This window comes from Sciurus vulgaris (assembly GCF_902686455.1).
Source record: "Sciurus vulgaris genome assembly, chromosome: 12".
NCBI classification, from domain to species: domain Eukaryota; kingdom Metazoa; phylum Chordata; class Mammalia; order Rodentia; family Sciuridae; genus Sciurus; species Sciurus vulgaris.
The window spans coordinates 57,022,057-57,041,342 of NC_136473.1; the positions used below are offsets into that span (position 1 = coordinate 57,022,057).

Below are 19,286 nucleotides of genomic sequence, written 5' to 3' on the forward strand. Positions count from 1 at the left end.
AATCGTCCTTAAATCTCCCAAGTGGGTTAACACTCCAAGGATCCCAAGTAGGAGGACAGCCTCTTCAACTTAGCCAGACACTGTCTCAAAATAAAAAGGTCTGGGAATGTGGCTTAGTGGTAAAGCGCCCCTGGTTTCAATCCCCGGGACTTCCCCCCATCAAAAGATATATATGTAAAACCAAAAAAAAAAAAATTTTTTTTAAAGACTGAGAATGCAGCTCAGTCGTAAAACGCCCCTAGGGTTCAATCCCCAATACTCCCAAAACAAAAGCATATAAGCCCGACTCCAAGCCGCGTTATTAACTGGAGCTCTCCTTTATCCGGGCAGTTCGCTGAACGGGTGCCGCAGGTTCTCCACTCTCCGGACAAACTTTCTTCCCTGCCCTGGACTCACCCAAGCCAGGCCCAGGAGCGTGTGGAATACAGGCCAACGTAAGACAAACTCAGAGAGCCAGCAGCCTCCCGCGGGGGAAGGCCCGCCAAGGTTTCAACCGCACCGGACAACAACAGTGAAGAAGCCGTGCCGGGCGGGTCAGGATCCCGCTGCCAGGGCGGGAAACGAACACCGAGACCTTTCGCCGCAGCCGCCATGTGCCGCCGCCACTCCATCTCGAAGTAGGTTATATAACTCAACTGCCGAACGCTGGAGCGTGCTGCACCGGTCGCCGCTCGCGTTCGCCCCCTCGGGCCCGTTCCGCGCGGGCATGCGTCCGGCCTAGGCCCCACGAGGCGCCGCGCGGGGACAAGCCGGGCCCAGGCCGCGCCGACCCGCCCTCCGCCGCGCGGCCCTACCCTGGCCTTCCCTTCCCCCTACCTGAGAAGGGCGGGTGACCCAGCCGCCGCGGCCGCCGAGTCCCGGAGGGCGCGAGGCCAGGCGTGAGCTCCTCCCGCGCGGGTCCGTCACAGCATCTCCCGGGAAACACAGGCTGGGCACACACGCCTCCGCCCTGCGGAAGCTGCCTCTCTGCTCCCGGGCCTGCGACCTCCTGGCCACCTCAGAGCCACACACCCGCCCCTAGAGAGTGGTTTCGCCGGCTGCAGGCCTGCACACGACTCAGCGGCTAAAACGCAGCTGGTCCCCCGCCTCGGTGCAGAATCCTGCCCCTCGCGACTCTGCCACCTAGTCTCCGACAGCGTCAGCGCTCCTCTGCGCATTACCCTGGGCGGACAGATGGAGTCCCACACACACACACCCGAGAAGGGAGGGGAGGGGAGGGGAAGGGAGGAGGAGGGCGGAGAAGGAGGGGAGGAGGAAGCGGGTAGGAGAGGAGATCACGGCTACCGAGACCGAGTTCTCGCGAGGGTTCGTGCCTCGCGCGCCGGATCCGCGGGAATTTTCAAACTTCCCGTGAAACAAAGTGTGGCGAGAGGGAGTGGAAAGGGAAGCAGCCTCTGGAAGAGTGGCTCGTTTACATAAAATAGGGTCTCTCCGCCTCGGTGAGCCAAGGAGGAGAAAGACTACGAACCCCATAGTGCCCTGCGCGTGGACCGGCTCCAGCGGCCCGTCCTGCGCGCCGGATGTGGAGTCGGGAGTGGTAATCTTCGCCCGAAGTAGCGCCGCTACTCCTGGTAGGCAGGGTGTCTCGCCCGGGAGATTCCCGGCGTGGTTATCTCCTCGCCCATCCTGCTGACGGGCGGGTAATAATCTTTCCCTCGTTAGCAGATACTTTTTCCCTGTTTTTCGTCCTGTGCTCTGACTTTTCATGCCAAAAGCGGGCCTTCGGACCCCTAGGTAAAAGCTTTCCCCCTTTCCTACGTGTTTCTTCAAATATTCTACCGTGTTTTCATGGTCAAAGGTGCTGCCTTGCCTATTCTTTTTCGTCAAACATTTGCTTGGAGTTGAGGGTGTAGCTGTGATAGAGCGCGTGCCCTGTGTGCAGGAGGTCCTCGGTTCGATCCCCAGCACCGAAATAATAATAATAATAGAAAATTACCCCAAATCTGTTACCATTTTTGGTTTGTTAGTATATTCCTTTAAAACTAATCCCCGCAGGACTGGGGTTGTGGCTCAATGGTAGAGCGCTTTCCTAGCAGGCCTGAGGCACTGGGTTTGATTCTCAGCACCAAGTATAAATAAATAAAAGATTCATTGACAATTAAAAAAAGAAAAAAACTAGTTCCAGCACCAAATATGTCCAATACCAAGTAGTAAATCGAATCAAAATGAGGTAGAGTGAGGATACTAACAGACCACTCTTTGTGGGGAGGGGAGTTGAAAGAGTACCTCCTACCACTTTTGCAATAAAAAATTGTTCTTCAGAACCGTGCCGTGACACAAGCCTGATTCCCAGCGGCTGAGGCAGGAAGATTACAAGTTCCAAGCCAGACTTAGCAATTTAGCGAGGCCCTGTCTCTAAACTATAAAAAGGGGCTGAGGATGGGCCTGGGGTTTGTGGCTCAGTGGAAGAGCACTCTCCTAGCCTAGCATGTGTGAGGCACAGGATTTCTCAGCACCACATAAAAATAAATAAATCAATACAATAAAAAAGGTATTGTGTCCATCTAAAACTAAAGAAAAAAATTTTTTTAAATGTAAAAAAATTTTTAAAGTGGGGCTGAGGATGTAGCTCAGTGATTAAGCACCCCTGGGTTCAATTCCCCCATACAAAATTAAGAGGTTTTTATTTATTGTTAGTTGTCTCAATTTGCTGGGTGAGGAGGGGGATGCTAGGCATGCTAAGCATACTGTACCTCTGAGCTATACCCCCAAGCCTCTTTAAAATGGACCTCTTCAAACAGAAAACATCATACGTGCTGATTATGTCTTTCTTTTGCTCCACATTGTACACTTCCATCTTCCGAAACTACTTTATACTCAGTTCTTGAGTACTGTTCTTGGTAGTCAAAAGAGGAATTTTCAATCCAGGTGTGCTGGCCGTGAGTTGTATGATGTGAAAATCAAGCACTCTTTAGACCAAAAGGAACTAGAGGATTGACTGATTCATAAAAAGACATTTATTAACCTTACTCTAAAATCCTTTCTGAAGCCAGGGTGGAGGCACACAACTATAATCCCAGGAGGCCGAGCTGTAGGGTGGCAAGTTGAAAGTCAGCCTTAGCATCACTACAAGACCCTAAACAACTTAAGCAAGATTCTGTCCCAAAATAAAATTAAAACACACACACACACACACAAACTTCTGATTGTAGAATTTAAAAATCAATATCATTATTACTTAGGTTAGTCAACTTTCTACATAGTCTTGCAGATTTTAATCTTTCCATCATTACCAACAGACTTAGTTCTATATGATTGTCTATAACCTGGACCAACCCTACCCATCCTATTTTATTTCACTACATAATTCCTAAGAATCCTTTCTTTCCCTTTTAGTGTCTCCCAGCCTTTTCTCCTGTCTAAATCTTAGCATTTATCAGGGACCAGTTCAAGCATCTTTTCTTTCCGAAATTGTCCCTTAAACTTCAGTTCAGATGAATCACTTAAAGTTTGCATTGAAAATATACTATGTTATTTTTTATCCCTTTCCCCTTTTTGCCCTTGATTCTCTCCACCCACCCCCCCCACCCCCCCACCCCCCACCCCCCCACCCCTCTCCCAGCTATACTGGGAGCACACACTGCATCTTTTGAAAATGTTTCCTTCACAGCTACTGCTTTTTTAATTACCTTATAAACTCCATTTCCACTTGAAAGCTTTCCTTCAACCTTTTCTCCTCTTTCAGTCACTTAACTAAGCATATGCCACATTCTTTTAATTAGGTTCAAGATATGTTAGTAATTGTCAAATTAAAAAAATAAGTTTTGTAGTCAGAGGTTTTGGGGAAAGCTAATTAAATAAAATTCAACATTTCTTTTATGTAATACTTTACCACCTTTAATATGCTTGGTATTTCCCAAAGTTATTTGACCATGGCATCCATTTATACTTGAGAACATCTTATTTCATTAGCGTTCCACACAACAGACTTTGGTAAACACAGTTTCAAAGCTCTCTCTTTTTGAATGAAGCATAGAGTAATGAAAAGAATGTGATCATTTGGAGCTTGACAAACTTGGTTTTTAATGCTTTTCACTACTTCTAGCAACATGATTTTAATTGGGTTACTTCATTCTCTGAGCCTTTCTCAGTTAAGAAAAGATAATGTTACTTACTGTACTTCCTTCGCAGTTATTGCGAAGATTAAAGAAAATTAGGCACCAAGCTCAGAACCTTCATTTTTAACCTTTTCCTTTTTCATCTATACCTTCATAAGATATAATAATATTAATAAAAAGGACTAGGAAATGGTAATTATAATAACTAATACAGACCCTCATGCTTCCATTTGGAGTATTTTATTCAAGAGGCAATATTTCATTTCCAACCTAGCATCCTGGGAGTGACTGACAGCCATCTAATTTCAAAGAATTTAGAACCTCATTGAAATATAATGAATTACAACTTCATTTGTTCCCCACTACATTCCAATGATAACACAATGGATGCCATATAAAGAAGTGCTAAAGTAAAGTAATTGTTTAGTGAATAAGTAAATACTTATCAATTTCACCAAATTGGAAGACATACAATATTTAATTAATCAGGACCCTAAAAATGTTTTTTGGTACATGGGAGAATTAATTGTCAAATGATTTGCAGCAAGTATTTTGGAACAGGTAGAATTTTGTTTTGTTTAAAAAACAGACACTGAGCTGGAGGTGGTGGCACACACCTATAATCCCAGTGATTTGGGAGGCTAAGGAAGGAGGATCACAAGTTCAAAGCCAGCTTCAGCAATTTACTGAGGCCCTAAACAATTTAGTGAGACCCTGTCACAAAATTAAAAATTAAAAAATGGCTAGGGATGTAGTTCAGTGGTTAAGGGCTCCTGGGTTCAATTCCCAGTATTAAAAAAAAAAAAAAAAAAAGACACTGTGCAAACACAGGGCACACACCTATAATCTTAGCATCTCCAGATTCTGAGGCAAGAGGTTTTTAAGTTCAAGGTTAGCCTGGGCAAGTTAGTGAGACCCTGTCTCAAAATAAAAATTTAAAAAGTGTAGGAGATGTAGCTCAGTGGTAGAGCACCTCTGGGTTCAATCCCCAGTATCACAAAAAATATCATTTTCTGTCATTAAAATATAGTCTTTCTGCATTTGAAAAATATTTGCATAAATTCTACTCCTAAAAAAATCACAAAGGGCTGGGGTTGTGGCTCAGTGATAGTGCACTCGCCTAACATGTGTGAGGCCCTGGGTTCAATCCTCAGCACCACATAAAAATAAAAAGGTATTGTGTCTACCTACAACTGAAAATTTATTTTAAAAATCACAAATTTTATTTCTTTATTCAGGGACTGATAATATGTATATTCAACACATTACCATATTAAACTTCTCATGAAAATTGTTCCCCTTTCTACTTCTCCCTTTCTTTCACATTCTCATTTCCTGAAGCTACTTTTTATAATCTGTACATTTTAGCTAAAACAATCGAAGGCTTCTTTGTGTCAATAGTATTGCAAGTAATGCTCCTGAGTCACAAATCTTTTGTTTGCTAGAAACCCTGCCTCTATGGAAACATAATTAAGAAAAGTTGACTGCGTAGAGTTATAAAGTGATGGAAATGAGTCAAGTCCAATTTCCCGTGGAGGGAATAGGTCACCCATTTTAACAAATGTTTTGTGCCAAGTTTGTTAGACAGTCTCAACCTTATTTTGTCTCATGAACTTATTTAAATGTTTGCGCTTGTACTTCCTGTATTAACTGTGGTGTCTGCATGGTGCTTTAAGTTTTCAAAGCATATTAAATTGTTAGTCGAAACATTATTTCTACATGGTTTAAATTGTAAACTGGGGGGGGGTTGTTTTTGCCTTTTGCCTTTTCTGGATTCCTTGAATCCTCTGTGGTTTTTTAATGAACTGCAGGTAGCTTCGTTGTATTTGATTAAAGTGTAGGCGATCTCTTATCAATGTTTCACTCGGTAACTTTTGTGAAAATTGAAAGATGTTAACTAGAATCTAGTTACTACATGGAGAGCCAGCTATAGAATGTATATAACAAAATTTGGTATACCCTAGAGCACTCTTCCCCTGAAAATAAATTTAAATGCAGATTTTTAGGGTTTAGAAATACATTATTAGCAAACCATATAATTCCATTGTAGTGAAGAAACTAGAAAGAGCTTTAATGAAACCACAATTACATGCTTAAAGTTCTAAATCATGATTCCCAAGTAGTATTTTTCAGTATAGTTTTATTTCATTTCACCTTCTCATCATTCATTCATTTGTTCATTTATTCACATGTTGACACTGGTGCTGAGGACTGAACCCAGAGCCTTCCGTATACTACGCACATGCTACACCCCCAGCCCACTTTGATAAGTAGAACTGGGGAGATATCACCCCAGTAAAGTAAACAGTGGAAAACACTTTCAAAACAGGAGGGTAGAGATGCATACAAACCTGAGCATAAGAATCATTGTCTGAGTTACAGTGTTGAAGAATTAGAAAAGAAGTCTTTAGTCTGAAGATCAGGACTGTTTCAAAGAATAAAATACAGTTCCTTTAACTCTGTAAGACTTTAATGGAGTCATAAGGCAGAAACATTAAAGGATAAAATGATGTGTGAAAAGTAACTTTGGCAGACTCCTGTATAATTCCACCTGATTTGGAAACCATGTGTTATACAGAATAAATCTCAACAAGCCATTCCATGAGAGTCACAGGCAGAGTCCTTAAGAACCAAGTGTTTTGGTGAAGTTATTTAATTTTAATCATGTCTTTCCTTTAGTTTGGGGGGACACCCTTCAAGCCTGCACACTGTCCACCTCCTGGAGATAAAATATGAAACAGTATCTCCTTTCTTCATTGTAGCCTTCAACTCCCCCAAGACCAGGGATTCACAGTCCAGGGCCAGCCAGACTGAAATGTGTTCTATTCTAGACTAGGACTCATAACTTAAATGCAATAGGGTCAGCCCCTCCAGCATATGACTTAAAAGCAACATTCTCTTGAGACTTCCTTTGAATATATGAAGCACTTCAGGATGCAACACATTAAAACATGAAAAGTACTGAATTTGGACAAAAGAGGTTTAAATTTGAATCCTGACTTATGAAGCTACCCTTTGCTATTAGTGCATCCATGGAAAGGGAACTTACACTATCCAAGCCTCAGTTTCCTTACCTGTTGTCAGGATTATATGAGAAAATATGTAATAAACTTTCTGCAGTTTCCACGTATTTGCTACAGATGGCAAATTTAAGATAAGAGCAGGAAAATTCCCTGGGTTCAGTGGGGTATGCCTATAATTCCAGCAACTAGGTAGGCTGAAGCAGGATTGCAAGTTTGAGGCTAACCTCAGCAATTAAGAGAGAGCCTAAGCAGTTTGGCAAGGCGCTGTTTCAAAATAAAAAATAAAAAGGGCTGAGAAGGTAGCTCAGTGACTGAGCACTTTCTAGCACGTGTACAATCCCCAGTGTCACCAAAAAGAGAAAGGCAGGAAGGAAGGAAGAAAATTGTTCTCGCTTTCCCATGTCTTTGGGCTGGGGGTATTGCTTAGTGGTAGAAGGCTTTCCTAGCATGCACAAGGCCTTGGGTGTGACTCCGAATGCTCCAAAACTTCAATAAGAACAACATATGATAGTATAGAATATATTTCTGTATTGTTTTGGATGAATTATTCTATGTATATATAAGGCTTTTTTTTCCCCCCCGCTGGAATACTAGGGATTGAACCCAGGGGGGCTTAACCACTGAGCCACATCCCCAGCCTTTTTATTTTTTATTTTGAGATAGTTGCTTAAGGTCCCCCTCAGTTGGGGGCTGGGGAGATAGCTCAGTTGGTAGAGTGCTTGCCTTGCAAGCACAAGGCCCTGGGTTCAATTCCCAGCACTGCACAAAAAAAAAAAAAAAAAAGTCCCCTCAGTTGCTGAGGCTTGCCTTGAGTTTGCAATCCTCCTGCCTCAGCCTCCCAAATTGCTGGGATTACAGGTATGTGCCACTGCACCCAGCCTGTCAGGTTATATTCGATCATTGTGTTGTAATTTTTCATTTACATTGCTGGTCATTGACTTTTCTTTTCCCCTTCTTTCTTCTTCTTTTTTTTCCCCTTGAGATGCAGTCTTACTATTTTGCTCTGGCTGGTCTTGAATTCCTGGGGTCAAGCAATCCTCCTACCTCAGCCTCCCAAGTAACTGGAAGTACAAGAATATGCCACCACATCTGGTTTGGTTGTTGATTTTGAATGTTAGTTCACCTATATTATCATAGATTATCAGAGTGAGAAGAGCTCTTGGAAATGAACAAATCAACTTATTTCAATGAGATTTTTGCCCAAAATCTATTTAATTTTTGGCCATCCGAGACAATGAACAGGGTCCCTAAGTCTCTGTCTCTCATTTTCTTCTCTAAAAAAAACATACGTTACCCTTATGACATAGCTACTAAAAAAAAAATAATAATAAAATCTATTCTTCTGCCAACTTTAAAACATCAACAAGGATAATTAGGAAACAAAACAGAGTAGATGTGAACGAGAAGCAAACAAAACATTTCCAGCTTAATGAACCAGAAAAAATAATCTTATGCTACTGTATAATTGCTACTATTATCTAATGTGTTGGCACCAAGTTCACAGAAGGGACACTCCAGACAAAGGAAGTTAATGAATGATGTTGCTATTAGCACATACAGAAGTCTGTGGCCTTGAAATAGGAAAGGGGACAAGGATCTTTTACAGCATCTATCACACTGCATTCTAATTACTTTGTAAGTTATCATCCTAACTACACCGTGAGCTTTGTTAGCACAAAAACAATGTCTTTGTCATCTTTTTCCCTCAAAATTCAGCAAGTGCCTCACATATGTTCATTCACTTTTTTTTAAATGGATGAATGAATATATTTTCTCTTCTACTCGTGGAATTAGGAGAACAAGACAGAAGAAAAAAAAGATATTTGTTGAAAAAATCTCAGGTGAATCTTCCTTTAATAGTCTTTAGAAATAAATTCTGTAAGAGCTGTAGGGCTTTTTGTTTATTTGTTTTATTTTGTGGGATTCTGGGGATTGAACCAGGAAACTACTAGTTGCTAAGCAGCATTCTACCACTAAGCTGTACCTGGAGCCCCAAGAGCTCTTTTAATTATAAGCAGCTAACTCTGCTGGTTAGACCTGATGGAAATGCACTTTCAGAGCATGAAATCCAGGCACTATATTCAAACAAAATTCTCTTCAAAGCAACTCAAAGTTTTCACAAAGTAGTTCCTTGGAATATGGTTTGTGCTAAGGTGTTAAGAGTTTCTGGTTGAAACTTATTTGAATTAGAGAAGTGTTCTTGTCTATCATCATGTCAAATTTTGGATGCCCTATGAAGGGTCAGATGAGAAAAAGATGACAGTAATCCAGAGCTGTACAATAGTTCCTTAACATGGTAAGTTTTTGGCCCTTCCTTCCTTCCTTTTTTTTTTTTTTTTTTTTTAGTTCATTGCCTTGCCCTTAAAAGACAGCAGATGGGTGTGTGGTGTACGCCTATAATCTCAGGATACTGAAGCAGGAGGACCCCAGGTTCAAGACCAACCTCAGCAATTTAGCAAGGCCCTAAGCAATTTAGCAAGACCCTACCCTATCTCAAAATAAAAAGGACTGGGTATGTGGCCAAGTGGCTAAAAGCCCTGGGTTCAATGACCAATACCAAAAAAATAAATAAATAAAATACTAAACCCATCACACCTGGTGAGGTCATCATCCTTATGCCATCTCATTTTAGTCTTTTGACCTTCAATAATTCCTGCTCCTCAGTCCAGATATTCACATTAACCATCCTGATCTCCAGATTACTACTACTTCTTTTTTTTTTTCTTTTGAGTATCCTGATTACTTCTTGACTGTGATGTATCCCATCACTGAGTAAGGTGGCACATGCCTATAACCCAGCAGCTGAGGCAGGAGGATCACAAGTTTGAGGTTAGCCTCAGCAATTTAGCAAGACCCTCAACAACTTAGTGAGATCCTGTCTTAAAATAAAAAGTAAATTGAAAACAGGGAGTGGCTCAGTGGTAAAAGTTCCCTGGATTCAATCCCCAATACAAGATAAAGAAAAAAGTGTCTCCTATCTATACCATGAAAATTTGCTGCTGTCTTCCTGCAGTGTTTTTACTTTTATTCTCTTCCAAAGACCTGGCTTGTTCTTTCACCACTTGTCTGAACCACGTGTCCTGTTGTTTTCTTAATTTTTAGACCATCTGATTTCTATGTCACTTTTAGTCTCAAAAAAAAATTTCCTTACCCTCTTGGATTTTTTTTTTTCCTGATATTTTATACAGCCAACACTTGTACTTATTTTTGAAGATTGAAAGGAGGGATAAGAGAACAGAGATGGCATCTGGCTCTCTCAAGGAGACAGTGCCATAAACAATAGCCTTGGCCTTGGAGGAAACTTGGACATGCCAGGACTCCTAGGGCTCATCCATCTCAAGATGGACTTGTAGGAACCACATTCCTAGGAAGTTTTTATATAAGAAAAAATATCCAATTCATTATGCAATTTATTATACAATTATTATAACAGCGGGTATATCTTTGCCTTGACTAGGATCCCTATATGCCCTCCTGATCTAGGGCACTTCACCCTCTTAAAATAGTGAAGTATATGAGAAACTAAGTAAGCAAAAGATTGCTTGGAGAATATGAAATCAGAGTGTATGGGGTGGGGGAATAGTTTAGAGGGATGTTTCATCCAGGTCTGGGCAGCCTGATGACTCACAATTGCCTCTCAATAGAAAACAGTCTGTACTGCATAAACACAGCCAACTCCAAGTCTCTGACTTCCTTTCCCACACTAGGGTTGCCACTGCCATTCTGAACACAAGGTCAGTCAGACAGGGCACAATACAACAGATGGGTTTTTGCTGTGAAACTGCAGTCAAGCTTGCCTCCTGGGATTGTTCCCAGGGCACTGTGAGTAGTGTATTGGTTATGTTCACACTTCTCAGCCAATGCATTTATTCATGCACTCTCTTGATTCACTCCTGCTGATGGGTGATTGAGTTTGTGCTCAGTGTGAATTTTTGATATACACTTGTTCCTGTCTCTCAGTAGCCGTGGGAATTGACTCTAGGAACCCTGTGGATACCAAAATCTGAGGATACGCCTTTATATAAAATAGTGTCGTATTTGAATATAACTTATGCATGTCCTCTATACTTTTAATCATGTCGAGATTATTTATTATGCCTAATACAATGTAAATGCTATGAAAATAGTTGTTATACTCTTTTGTTTGGAGGGTAATAACAAAGAAAAAGAAGTCCATATATATTTAGCCCAGATGCAATTTTTTCACAGATATTTTTGATCTTCAGTTGGCTGAATCCACAAATGTGGAACCCATGGATACTGAGGGTCAACTATATTGTCTTTTTCACATTGCAAACAATAAAAAAAGACTTATTGCTACTCTGTTAATAAAGTATAACCATCAATTACATATTTAAAATTGTGTATGCGTCTTTAAAGATAAATGTATAAAAGTTCATTTTATAATGGTAAAATGTACAGGGAATTAATTCAGCTTCAGATTTACTACTTAAGTAATATATTTTTTATTTTATCTCATGCCACACATGAGAAGGTATTTCCATTTTATTTTTAAAGTGACAGTCCTCCTTAGTTTGTACAATGTAACCTTATTGTACTAAAGTTATATACTTGGTTTCTGTTTACTGAAAACCAAATGGGTGAATGAGCTGTTTATGTAGCTCAGAAAAGGTTCTTTACATTAGGAGAGAATAGGGTTGTGGGTGGTGGGGGACACCTATAATTGCAGCGGGAAGCTAAGGCAGAAGGATGACAAGTTCCAGGCTAGCTTCAGGAACTAAGTAAGACCCTGGCTAAAAAAAAAAAAAAAAATGGCCGGGATTGGGGGAATGCAGGGGATGTATCCCAGTGGTAGAGCAGCACAACCAGGATTCAATCCTCAGTACTGCAAAAGCAAAACAAAATATAAATAAAAGAAGAATGTGACTCCCCAATTTTATGTAATCACCTCCTGCTTTTACTTAATTTTATCATTTGTAATCTTTTAGGAGAAAGACAAAGTTGGTGTGTTTATTACCAAGGACAAGCTCTAATACATAACTAGGATGGGCTCTGGAGTGGTTTTAAAAATAGTAGCTAAAGAGATTCAAATTTCCTATCCTTTGTGATTATACATAATCCTTTAAAAATAGTGTTCCCTAAGCAGAAACATGAAAATTATAGGGATTTGTAAAGCTTATCAGCATTTTATTGCTCTCCTGGCTCCGTCATTTCCTAGTTAAGTAGCTTTGGGCAAATTATTTATAATCATTCTGTGACTCAGTTTCCTCATTTGCAAAATGCAAAAAGATAATAGTTTTATTATTGTGAAAATTAAGTGAGTAACATCTATCAAATGCTTAGTAAAATACTTGACACCTACCAAGTACTCAGGAAGTATTAGTAAGGCTGGGCATGTAGCTCAGTGGTAAAACTCTTATCTAATATGCATGAGACCTTGGGTTCCTTCATCAACACCACAGAAATAAATACATAAACTAAGTATTAGCTATTCTTACTTATTACTCCAAACTGATGAAGATTCAACAGGTATACTTAGTTTCTTCAAATCCATGTCTCCTTGTTTATTAACAAACAACACATAATAATAATGCAGCGGTTTGATCTAATTCTTATCCCATTACAGAATGTGTACAGTTTATATGTAGGGACATTGAAATATTAATTAAATTATTGTGATATAGTTGACCTCAAAGACATCATCGGGATGTATGCTCATTCAGTCATGGTCAGTCAACTGTCTGAGTCAACAGTTTTTTAGGTAAAATTGACTGGAATCTTGGTCACTATTACAGATTGAGTTGTGTTCCTAAAGTACGATGGCACACATCTGCAATCCCAGCTATTCCATAGACCGAGGCGGGAAGATCGAAAATTCACGGCCAACCTTGGCAACTTAGTGGGACCCTGTCTCAAAAATAAAGTAAAATAAGAAGGGCCGTGGATGTAGCTCAATGGTAGAGCACTGCTGGGTTCCAGTACTGCAAAAAATAAATAAATTTCAAATCCAAACTCCCAGTAACTCAGACAGCGACCTTATTCAGAAAGAAAAGTTTTTGCCTGAATTGGTGTCATGCCTGTAATCACAGATACTGGGAAGGCTCAGCAGGAGAATCTCAAGTAGAGGCCAGCCTGGGCAACTCAGCAAGACATTGTCTAAAATTAATTAATTAATTTTTTAAAGAAATACAGTTGTTGCTAATGTAATTAGTTAAATTGTCATGGTGGATAGGGTGGGTTCTGATCTAATATGATAGGCATCTTTGTTCCAGGTCCCAAAAGCAAGTTGCTTCTATCACTGAGCCACATCATCAGTACTCCAGCTATTATTTTATTCATTAATTCAAGAATTTTAAATTTGGCCCTACATGTCAGTTGCTTAGCTTAAGAAAACCTGCAGGATATTGTCAGTAACAAACACAAAGAACCCTAAGACTCAGGGTAAGGGAAGAGCACCTCTGGGTGCTCTACACAGAACCCTGCCAAGACCCCAAAGAGTTCTAAAAGGATAACCATTCTGTATTGTCATAAATCCTGAAGTCCCCATTTTGCAAACTTAAAACAACTGCTCCTGAATATAGGAACATCAGTACATGAATGAACAAATGACTTCAGTCTGTCCTTGGCTGAACAGACCCCCTTGCCAATGAGGCCAACCCTAAGCAACAAGAGGAGCTTGTTCTGAATTTCCCTGAGATCCTACAGCACTAGAACTATTAAACAAGGAGCATAAAACCCCAAGAGCTGGCATGCACTCCTCAACCACATTTCCCAGCTGCTTGAAGCCAAAGACAGGAACAGGCAATGCCTTCCAGCTGTTCCAGGGCAAAGGGTCCAAAGTGATATTCATTTCTGCTTTGTTCAAGTTCAGCTCATATTGCTGAAGAAAATCTACCACCTTTCCAGGGCTTTAAGATTGCTCTCTGCTCTGGCAATCACCATTACACAAAAGTTATATACACTTCAGCTGTCACAGAACAGTCAAGAAAATCCAAATCCACAAAACTGGAAGATGAGGAATAAAGATCAGGATAACATGAAGTTCTGATCATCTTATCTAATTTGCAAGATTTTGAAATTGGGCTTCTACATAAGGAAACCATATGTGTTTACAGGGTTACAATTCATGAAAATTCCTTTAAAATGATCACTGATGAGATCATCTATAAAAATGTGGAATCTGAATCAGATGACCTTTCTGCCACTTTCTGCCCCTTTCAGTTTAAACTCAGTCTCCCCATCTCTATTCTAACATTTTTTTGGGGGGGAAACTCATATCTAATAAAGCCAAAATTAGCAAATACTATATGACAAAATTCACATACATAATTTTATTTAATTAGAAGTAGGTGAAGCTCTTTATACAGTGTTTTAATATACTCTAAACTCCAGAATTATCACCTCAGCAGCAAAATAATAATAACAACAACAATAACAAAATCATTCTATACTCTTCCACAGAAGGTCTATACCCCACTACTTTGCTGCCACCATGTCTCTAGTGATTCCTGAGAAATTCCAGCACATTTTGAGAGTACTCAACACAAATATTGATGGGTGGTGGGAAAAAGCCTTTGCCATCACTGCCATTAGGTGGGTGGAGTGATATGCTCAGATGGTGCTGAGGAAAGCAGACATTGACCTCATCAAAAGGGCAGGAGAACTCACTGAGGTTGAGGTTGAACATGTGATCACCATTATGCAGAATCCATGACAGTACAAGATCCCAGACTGGTTCTTGAACAGGGAAGTAAAGGATGGAAAATAGAGCGCAGTTCTGGTCAATAGTCTAGACAACAAACTCCAGGAGGACCTGGAACCACCGAAGAAGATTAGGGCCCATAGGAGGCTACACCACTTCCAGGGCCTTAGTGTTGGAGGCCAGCATACCAAGACCATTGGTGCCCATGGCTGTACCTTTGGTATGTCCAAGAAGAAATGAGTCTGTAGGCCTTTCTGTTAATAAATTTTATATACCAAAGGAGGGAAAATCATTCTCTAAGTATTGCTGATCTCTTCATTGAACTTGTTAAACACCTATACTTTTTTTTTGTACCAGAGATTGAAACCAGAGGTGCTTAACCACTGAGCTACATCCCCAGCCCTTTTTATTTTATTTTTTTTATTTTGAGACAGGGTCTTACTGAATTGCTTAGGACCTCACTAAATTTCTGGGGCTGGCCTCACAATCCTCCTGCCTTGGCCTCCAGAGTAAATGGAATCACTGGTGTGTGTCACCATGCCCAGCAAACACCCATACAGAACAAAGTTTATTTAATTTCAATCCAAATCATTGTTATTGTTGTTGTTGTTAAGTGCTAGGTATTGAGGATTAAACCCAGGACCTTGTGCATGCTAAATATGCATTCTATCACTGAGATACACCCCCAGTATTCAAACTTCTGAGCTCAAGGATCCTCTGCCTCAGCCTCTCTGGATAGCTGGGGCTGCAGGTGAGCACCACTATGCCTGGCTCTAAATCCTTTCTTCCTTTCTTTCTTTCCCCTTTTAAAATTTATTTTATCTTATGTTTTTGATTCATTGTACACAACTGGGGTACAACTTTTTATTTCTCTGGCTGTACACAATGTAGAGTCACACTGTGTAATTATACATGTACATGTACATATAGGGTAATGATGTTTGTCTCTTTACATTATCTTTCCTTCCCCCAACCCCCTTCCCACCCCTCATTTCCCTCTACACAATCCAATGTTCTTCCATTCTTCCCTTACTCCTGCCCCCAGTTACGTATCATCATCCACTTATCAGAGAAAACATTTGGCCTTTGTTTTTTGGGGATTGGCTTGTTTCACTTAGCATGATATTCTTCAACTCCATCCATTTATCTGTGAATGCCATAATTCTATTCTTCTTTTTGGCTGTCCAAATACTTTTCTTTTGTATAGAAGTTTTTTCCTCCCAAGATTTGCTTCAGTCCTTTAACCTAAAATGGCAACCTTCTATATTTATATAGTATTGTTAACTTTTTAAAGCACTTCTTTTACCATTATTTCTCTATAATGAAGCTCCATGAGAGCACTCCTTTGTCTTTTGGTCAGTGTCTAGTACACAGAGGGTGTTCAGTAAATATCAGTTAGAGTGATAAATATGGAATTCACAAGAAATCCGTGGGTAGACTAGGATCTTGTCATTAACCCCATATTTGACAGACTCAGGTACTGAGGCATAGGGAGCCACGTCAGGAAAATAACCAAATTCACCCAAGTGCAAAATAAATGTTAACCTTGATTGGATCTTGATTGGGTCTTGATTTTCTTTCTTCCTTTTTTTTTTTAGATGGGGGTCTCACTATGTTGTTCAGGCTGGCCTCAAACTCCTCTGCTCATGCTGGGTGCAGTGGTACATGCCTGTAATCCCAGCAACTTGAGAGGCTGAGGCAGGAATATCACAAGTTTGAGGCCACCCTCAGCAACTTAGTGAGGCCCAAAGCAACTTTAGTGAGACTGTCAGGATGTAGCTCAGTGGTAAAGTGCCTCTGGATTCCATCCCTAGTACAAAAACAAAACAAAACAAAACAAAACTGCTCTCCTGCCTCAGTGTACTGAGTAACTGGGACTACAGATGTGTAGCATTGCACCCACCTTAATTGGATCCTGATTTTTATTTTAAAAACTGTAAAATTATGTTCATGGGATAATTGGGGAAATTTTAAATAGAAGAGATATTAGATAATACCATGAAACTTATTATTTTTCTTAGCTGATAATGTGGTTATCTAGGATAATCCTTTTTCTTAGGAGATGCATATTATTCTTAGGAAGTGTTATATTTAGAAGTGTTATCATGATATGAAATTAGCATTCTATTGGTTCAGTAAGAAAAAAAGAGATAAAGCAAATTCTACAAAATGTTAATATTGATTGAATTTAAATAGAGAGTAATGGTGTTCTTTTATAACTCTTTCAGATATTCCACTGAAGGGGAGAATAGGCAATGGAAGAATTCGGTGGAAAATGGTATATATGTGACTATATGAAAGCTTTAATTATTTCTAATGGTGATTAAATTTGAGTGGCAGAACCATTTGAACTACTTTCTTTTTATAAATTTTCTGCCTGAGCAGATTATATTTCTAATAAAAATGTACTAAATTTTGAATCATACAACAGCTATAACATAAATCTCTAATGTCTTTCTAGAAACCCATTCTGGCAGACTGTGTTTTCTAAATATGGCTGCACTATCTAGTTATCCCATCCTACATGCTTTTTTTATGACAAGACTTGACACTTACCCTATCCTACATGCTTTTCTTAAGATGAAACTGACAGTTCTCCCAAGAGAGATGGTATCTATGCCCCTTCCCATTGAATCAGGGCAGGGATTTGTGACAGTCCCAAGTATGGGTATTTGGTAGAAAGTCATAAAATACATGATATTGAAGGTTAGGTCATAAAAAGGATCTAACCTCCATGTCTTTCTTCCTCTCCATTAGGGTGCTTGCCCTTAGAACTCAACCATCATGTTGTCAAGAAACCCAAACCACATAGAAAGTCTGCTAGCCAGAAGCAATCATCAACTGCTTTCATATCAAGTGAGGGAATGATCTTTCATTTCAGATGATTCTAGCCCCCAACCTTTGAGACTTCCAGTTCACATTCTGATAATGTGGATCAGAAATCCTTCATCCATTCTATCTATGCCTGGTCTGAATTTCTTACCATTGAATCAGTGCAAATGAATAAAGAATATAATGCATGATTATTATGCTTTGAGCCACCGCAGTTTGGGTTAATTTGTTATGTAGCTATCGTAATACATAAAGACAATGAAATCCTCAGAAGTGGAAAGTGTGTTGGTTGGTTTTGTTTTGTTTTTTGTTTGTTTGTTTTGACTTGGTACTGGGATTGAATTTAGGGGTGCTTCACCTACATTCTAAGCCCTTTTTATTTTATTTTTTTATTTTTAAAACAGTATATTGCTAAGTTGCTGAGGGACTCACTAAGTTGCTGAGGCTGACCTTGAACTTGCGATCCTCCTGCCTCAGGCTCCCATCTTGCTGGAGTTACGGGAATGTATCACAGTACCTGGCTTAAAGCGTGTTTGTTATTGATTTAGGAAATTGGGCATCACTCATGGGGAAGAAAAATTGAAATGTGTTGAAATTTATCTCCACAGCCATCAGCTAATCAGAAAACAAATCCTCTGGTTATTCCAGAGAAGCCCCTAAAAGGCATTTTTTTAGAACTTGAACTATTGAGCTTGTCCCTTTTGCCTTTAATATACTACATCCCTGTCAATGACACAGGAAGGTAGTGGTAAATGTTCTTACTCCTTCCCCAAAGGCAGTGGATATGGTATTTTCCTCTGCAGAAAGAACCCTCCAGTACATCCTATCCATTAGCTTTAGGGCAAGTGCATCAGTTTTCATGGTACTTTCTTCAGTAAATATTTTACCCTCACCTTTATCCCTCTAAGTAGGTCAGATTATATATTTCATTATGTGCTCTTTGAAACCAACCCAAATGCATTGCAAGCCCAGTTTTTGAACAGTCTTAGTCTGTCTTTCATCATAACAAAAGTTCTTAATGTTTCATTTAAATTTTACTTGTAATTGTTTGCTTTTCCTGTCAGATTTCATATATTTTGCCATGTCATTATTTAAGAGAACATAATAATATTGTAATACTTCCTTTTTTCTCTTCAAAGAAATTGTAAACTGATCAACCAAAAGGGAACCATAACTGGATCTGAAATACTAATAAATTTAGAGAGCAAAGATCGCTGCCACACTACGATTTCCCAGGAACCTAGATGCATTTTGCAGCACCAAGCAGTGTTATGATTGCTGTTTTAGAAAATATGTTTTTTTGCAGTGGCAATGCTGGTTGTCATGTATGTAAAAATAGAAGACAAATTGATAATGTGCATCCTGCAGTTTGGATCTTGAATGTCTTCCAGAGGCCTATATGTTAAAGTTTTGGTTGCCAGCTTGTAGTGCTCTATTGGGAGGTGGTGGTACCTTTGAAAGGTGGGGCCTAGTGGGAAGAAGTTAGGTCATCAAGAATGTGCCCCTGAAGGGGACCATGGAATTCCCAGCTCCTCCTTGTCTTTCTCTTTGCTTACTGACTCTCCTGAGAACAGGCCTCCAATCATATGATTCCACCATGATGTTCTGTGCCACCACAGGTCCAAAGCAACAGGCCAAGCAAACATGAACTGAAACCTCTGAAATTCTAAGCCCAAATAAATTTTACCTCTTTTTAAATTGATTATCTTA

The 19,286-nt window shown here is 39.9% G+C and overlaps 1 protein-coding gene, 1 long non-coding RNA gene and 1 pseudogene across 5 annotated transcripts in view; 2 read left to right on the plus strand and 1 right to left on the minus strand.

The window, feature by feature from the left end:
* Positions 1 to 1,207, minus strand: part of AHCTF1 (AT-hook containing transcription factor 1) — a 65,269-nt gene extending 64,062 nt beyond the window's left edge. For 2 of the 3 annotated variants that reach the window (XM_079106601.1, XM_079106600.1), the window contains exon 1: positions 397 to 610. In XM_079106601.1, coding sequence (XP_078962727.1) covers positions 397 to 593 — 197 coding nt within the window. In that variant the 5' untranslated portion in view covers positions 594 to 610. Of the gene's footprint in view, positions 1 to 396; positions 611 to 816 lie in introns of those variants that run through there. The other variant, XM_079106602.1, reaches the window with a different exon arrangement.
* LOC306641514 lies at positions 483 to 18,425 on the plus strand. Its single transcript, XR_013758179.1, has 3 exons — positions 483 to 617; positions 8,064 to 8,194; positions 17,502 to 18,425. It is a non-coding gene; the product is annotated as an uncharacterized lncRNA (long non-coding RNA).
* LOC306641507 (small ribosomal subunit protein uS13-like) lies at positions 14,501 to 15,427 on the plus strand (annotated as a pseudogene). The gene has a single exon. The product of its transcript is annotated as a small ribosomal subunit protein uS13-like (transcript).
* Positions 18,426 to 19,286: the final 861 nt, after the last annotated feature.